General features: G+C 48.5%; 1 protein-coding gene across 3 annotated transcripts in view; it reads left to right on the top strand.

Moving 5' to 3' along the window:
* SMG6 (SMG6 nonsense mediated mRNA decay factor) overlaps positions 1–6,000 on the top strand; it is a 150,369-nt gene that overhangs the window by 1,944 nt on the left and 142,425 nt on the right. For all 3 annotated transcript variants that reach the window (XM_024194364.3, XM_024194362.3, XM_024194363.3), the window contains exon 2: positions 1,725–3,492. In XM_024194364.3, coding sequence (XP_024050132.2) covers positions 1,730–3,492 — 1,763 coding nt within the window. In that variant the 5' untranslated portion in view covers positions 1,725–1,729. The remainder of the gene's footprint in view (positions 1–1,724; positions 3,493–6,000) is intronic.

A 6,000-nucleotide genomic window follows, 5' to 3' on the forward strand; every position in this document is an offset into this window, starting at 1 on the left:
AGTTGTTGTTAGTTGGATGGCATGGTGGCCCATAAGTCATTTCACTCTGAATTTCTTGACTGGTTTTGAGCTAGCTAATGTGATCAGCAAGGCAAGTTTGTATCTGTGTTACAGAAATGGTTAACCCTCTTTAGTCTGAAGTATTGTGAGCAGAGTGGAGCTTTGAGACTATGAATGTTGGCTTCACAGATGCCAAATTGTTTTTTATTCAAGGCTGCTTGTGATGGGCGATTTGGCAGTGGGCACCAGCTAGTGCAGCACAGAAAGCTGCACTAGCTACTTGATGATTCTGATTATATGCCGTAGTTTCCTGTAAGTTATCCCAGGCATTGCGGCTGTCAAAGTTAAAGCAATGAGAGTCAGGACTGCTGCATCTCCTCCTATCTATCCTCAAATTATTAGTCAGTGAGATTCATTTGAGACTGATCTAGAAGTGCAGCCACTACCTTGACCGTACTGTTGTTTGGTTAGAGTGAAAGCAATTTAATACCACATGGTTTTATGGTGGTGTCACAGCAATCAAGCTACTTCTGTTAATTTGTGTGGAGTATGAAATCCTCCAAGGAGAAACTGGGGAAGCTGAAATTCTAAAATCAAGTTTCATGCAGCTAAACAAACTGTGCCCAACTATCTAGAGGACAAGTGTCTCTAGAAAAAGTCCACCCTCACCACTCCCATTTCAGAAGCTTCTCCCATCAGTGCTCTGTCGTCATGGATGCAGTTTATCCAGTGTTCTAATGACAGAAACCTCAGAACTGTCTCTGAGGTGCCTTCATTTGTTACTGTCAATGAATTGGTTAGGCTGCTGTGGGAGGAGATTAGTGAGAGAGGATCTATGATCTTCAGTATGTTTGCTTCAGAGGAAGGTGTGTTCTTGCTTTGAGTGATTTCCCTCTGCTAGGTACTACTGAGGCCATCTTAGTGGTGGTTTTCAGTTGGTATGAAGCAGAAACCATTCTATAATATGATGTAAAACCCCAGCCAAAGATACAGATTTAATAAGAATAATGTATAATGCTGCTGCATGTGATGACATTATTTTACATAGTCTTTTTCATGTCAGTTGTGTTCTTTTAAGTACATCTAGTATTAATATCATTACACAGAGAGAAATTTAACGAGTTGTGGGCCCAGGAGAAAAGAAGTCTTCAGTGCTGAGTTGAAATGAGATGTATGTGAATGAGGCAGGGAAGTACAGGGAGCTGTTCCAAATGGCAAGAGCTGCAGAGGGGAAGGCACATGTACCACCAACAGGCAGATTGGGGAGCAGAGGGTGAAATCAGGAAAACAGCAGCAACAAAACCCTTAGCTTGCACTTTGCTATGAGTCTCCCAGTGTATCTTGTTTGTTTCTTAGCTCGTAAGCTGCTTGAGGCTAAGGCTGTTTTGTACGTGTGTTCTGTACAGTGAGGGGTACATTGGAGGTGCTTAACAAATAATAACAATATGTATCCTGAAATAAGGCCACAGGCTCAGAGTCATAGGTTTCCTCTCTGCCTCCTGCTCTTGCATTTCTCACCCTGCTCTGTGTGATTTCACATAATACCCAGATAAAGAACTTCAGCTCTGATAGTCTCAATTTTAAAACTTCTGCCCCTCTTGGAGCCACCCTGAGACCATTAAAGACTCTTCACATTTCTCTAATGTTTCTGTCTCTCTAACTCTTATCCTGCTTTGCTGTTCCATAACTGGAATAACCTCCGCCTCTTTATCTCTTCTTTACAGAGAGCATGAAGGAACTGAAGGAGCCCAGGCATCGTAAAGATAACCGGCGTCCAGACCTTGAAATCTACAAGCCTGGCCTCTCCCGGCTTAGGAACAAACACACACTATTAAAACAGGAGGCCTCAGCGTATGAAGGGACCAGATCTGAGGAATCCAAGGATGAAACTGCTAGTGACAAAGATCCTGCTGGTACTGGAGGGGGATCTCAGGTCACTGGAGATCTCAGCAAAGGTGACAGCCAGAAGCAGAATGGTCCCTCCCAGGGAAATGGAGAGATGGAAAGTAAAGCTGTTTTTCAGAGCCAAGAGAATTTGGATAAACACTCTGTCTCAGATGACTGGTGTCCCAGGATCATCAGGAGAACCAAGAAGCCGGACCAGCAGATCTATCAGCCTGGGAAGCGCCTGCAGACTGTTGCCAAGGAGGCAGGCAGCCAGCCAGCCAATGATGAAATTGCCAGTAAGATGGAACAGCTGAGAGTTGAAGGAGATGAAGAGACTGAAAGGGACATTGGGAAAGGCAGCAACAGCAGTAGAACTAAACTTAACAGAGAGGAGAGGGAGGGAAGCCTGACTAGTGAGGGAGCGAAAACCACACAGGGAGAAAAAGGAAGGCAGGTAGAGCGGGCTGAGAGGGTCAGGAAATCAAGTGATGACTTGCTCCAGGGGAAGCTGGGATCTACGAAGCGATACTCCCGCTCTGACAAACGGAGGAGCCGATACCGCACCTGTAGCACGAGCTCAGCAGGGAGCAACAACAGCGCAGATGGAGCCCCACTGGCTGATGGGGGAAGGACGCGACAGGAGCGGGCCAAAGAGAGAAGCCGTCCTAAAAAACAGCTCTCTGCTTCCTCCACCGACTCTCTGGAAGATGACAAAATTGGGGAGACAGAAGCATATGGCGCCAGCAGGAATTCAGAGAGAAAGCACCCAGAGCAGAGCCGAGCTAAAAGTGAGAGTGAGTGGAGCAGCAATGGGAAGGAGGTCAAGGGAGCCCTGCGCGTCACTTTCGATAATAAGTCTGTGAACAGAGACATCCCTGTGGCGCACACAGACAAGAAAAAGCCTCCAAAGGCTTTTAATGTAAGTGACTCCATAGAGGCTGTGGAGGTGAAGGGCAGGGAGCCTCAGGGGAGAGGCCGTGGGATTCTCATCCTGCCTGCCAACACAGACCTCTCTGCCAGTGCTGCAGGCTCTCCCGAATCTACTCAGTCTGGGCCCAGGCTCCTGCTTGGTAGTGGTGGCAGCAAGGGGCCCAGAGGCAGGGGCCGTGGAGGCACTATGCGCAGGTTGTGGGATCCAAACAACCCGGACCAAAAACCTGCTCTGAAGAGCCAGACCTCACAGCTTCATTTTCTAGATACTGATGATGAAGTGAGTCCCACTTCCTGGGGGGATGCACGCCAGTCGCAGGCCTCCTACTACAAATTTCAGAATTCTGACAACCCCTATTATTACCCCAGTCCAAAAGGCCAAGGTCCTCAGTATCCTTATGGAGGGTATTCTTTGCCATATCAGATGGGCCCCAATAACAGTGTTTACCCAGGAGCTTACTACCCCGGATATCCAGGCCAGTCAGGGCAGTATATCTGCAGCCCCCTCCCCTCTACCCCTTTGAGTCCTGAGATGGAACAGCAGATGAGGAACTTACAGCAGCAGGAGCTCAGCAAACTCCTCCGAGAGGCTGGGAACCAGGAGCAGCAGCTCAGCAACCTGCTTTCCAGAGACCGCATCAGCCCTGAGGGTCTTGAGAAGATGGCACAACTGAGGTTTGAAGCTCTCACTTTGGGCTATGCTGTGTTGGGCTGGGGGAGGGGATGAGCTACAGCATCATCCCCACTGGGTAAATGTTTGCAGAAATACCACCCTCAAATGTTTGATCTGTCCTTGGGCACTTGCTTGAGAGGGACTGGCCACGGCCCAGCTACATTCCAGAGCGGTGGGGGGTGGGTGGCTGCCTAGCCTGTGGCAAGCCGTGTCTGCAGTTGTGCTAACGGGTTTGTGGGTAACTGAGTGAAGAAAACCCAGGGAGAACCTTTGCTTCCACTGGCTGTGCAGAAGCAGCCTTGTAAATGCGTAGGTGGCCTGACGTTGGAAAGGCACAGGCAGCAGCTCTCTGGGCTGGTGGCTAAGTCTCAGCTTTTTATAGTTAGAGAATCTCATTGCTATGAGGAGAGGAGTGGGGCTGCTGGAGTGGCTCCTGGCTCTGGAGCGTTTCCTGGCCTGGTGGTGGCTGGGAGCTGAGCGACTGCAAGCCCTGGCTTACATGCTCTCAGCCATTCTGGTAAGATGACTGTGTCCCTGGTTTCTGTCCAGCAGGCTTTGCATTCCAAGCCTGATCCACAAGACAGTCTGTTATATTCATTTACTGTCTGTTTGATTGTGAGTGTCTCTGGGCAGGGACCACACATCTGGTATTCTTTCTGGGGGGTTCTGGTGCTATATAATGATGTAATAATGCTGGCAGTTTTAGAACTGAGTAGAGCCTCTCACTGCTGACATTGTTAAACTCTGGGCCCTCCAGTGGGAATGGCCTGATGCTGCCACATCGTGAGGAAGAAATGAAATTGGCACCCTTGTAGTTAGCTTCATGATAGCAACAGCTCCTGCTCTCCAGCTTCCATGTTCACTCAGTGACCTCCTTGTTTCCAGGGCTTCTCTGGTGACTTGTTTTCATAGCTGACAGCAGCAGGTTCAGCAAGTGAATTAATTTCTAGACCTATCATCTGTTTTCTGGACTCTCACAATCCAAGCTCCGTGGAGGGACGTGACAGGACTTTGCTATGTTTTACTGCAGACAGCACTAGCTGTTCCAGGGCATCTTAAAGGACCATCCTTGAGACAGCAGTTGCAGCAGCACCTTATCTGTTGTCAAACTGCCTGAAGATGCTAGTGGTAATATGTACATATTTCTGGGGCAAGCACCCCAGCTGTACAGCTCACTTATGTGCAGAAAAGACTGTATCAAACATTTGATGGTAGTCCAGTCTGCGCAGGCAAATAGAAGTGTGATGACAAGTTACAGTGTGCTTCACAGAGAGCATATGTAGGATATAGCAGAGGGGGCAAATGGTCATGTGTCAAGGAGAATGACTGTGCATGGGTAGCCTGGGAGTGTGGCGGCTCAGAGCTGGATCTGATTGGGAGTCCTTGGCCAAGGAGAAGAGATGGCATGGATCACTCTGTCATCATTCTTCCTGCTGAGTGTTTTCAAAGGCATCCTCCCTGGGAACCCCTTTACCTGTGTGTTGTCTGGCTTCCCTGACTTGGCTGAAGTGTTGTAGCTTCATGTTTACCAGTCTCAGGAGGGGAGGGAAATGGGACTGTTGGTCTGAAGGTTGCTGCTGTTTTGTGGTTCAGAGGGCTATATGGAAGTGCTTTGGGTTAGTCTGTAAAAACTAACAATAGCCAAGAACCACAGCTACTCTAGCCTGTACTCTGGGGCATGCGAAGGGGTCTGTGGCCAGGGTGAGACCCTGCTTTTTCTGCCTCCTTGGTCTCTTAGTCACTGGTTTTTGTTACTGACTTTTATAGATTTTGACAATGAGTCACTTAACCAAGCTACAATATATACTGAGCTGTTTTTGCCTCTCCTCACAAACAAGTTCCTCCAGTCCCAGTAAAGGAACACAATTAGCTAAGGTGGGCCAACAAGGTAAAATTGGAGCAGTGGGCTGACAATGAGCAAAAGAAATGTAGACTGAACGTCAGAGCAACCTTCCTGACAGCGGGATCATCTCCCAAGGGCTGTGGAGTCATTTACAGCTGGAATGGTCCAAGCTCTAGAGAACATAATGTAGGGAACAGTTCTGCTCTGGCCATTGGAGAGCTATGGGGGGAGGACCCTGATTTCTATGACAGTGAGTCTCTTTCTCATCTTCCCCCCTTTTATATGGTCTACCTGGGGAGGTGTAGCATTCCCAGATGGAGTTAAGCACAGAGAAGTGAAGAGGGGTGGGGAATAGAGACAAAGGGAATAAAGTCTCTGGTTTTGTCATGAATTTGTGACTTATTTTTGGTTGGGAGGAGGGGAGATTGGTGCACCCTTCTTTCCATGGTAGGACTTTCCCTGCCGTCTAGATCTCTTTCCCTGGCCTGCACAGATAAATTTAGTGCTCAGAATGAACAGGTATTTGGGGGCTAAGGCAGCAGTGGGGGAAGGGCTTCTGTGCATTGGATCGTCATTGAAAGTCTGTACATTCCCCTCTCAGTACCAAGATTCACTCCTGCCTGGGAGATCCCAGCAGTGAGGCTGTGGCAGGAGCACTCTCTCTCTC

Source organism: Terrapene carolina, unplaced genomic scaffold (genome assembly GCF_002925995.2).
Source record: "Terrapene carolina triunguis isolate 2854851 unplaced genomic scaffold, T_m_triunguis-2.0 Scaffold231, whole genome shotgun sequence".
NCBI lineage: Eukaryota > Metazoa > Chordata > Testudines > Emydidae > Terrapene > Terrapene triunguis.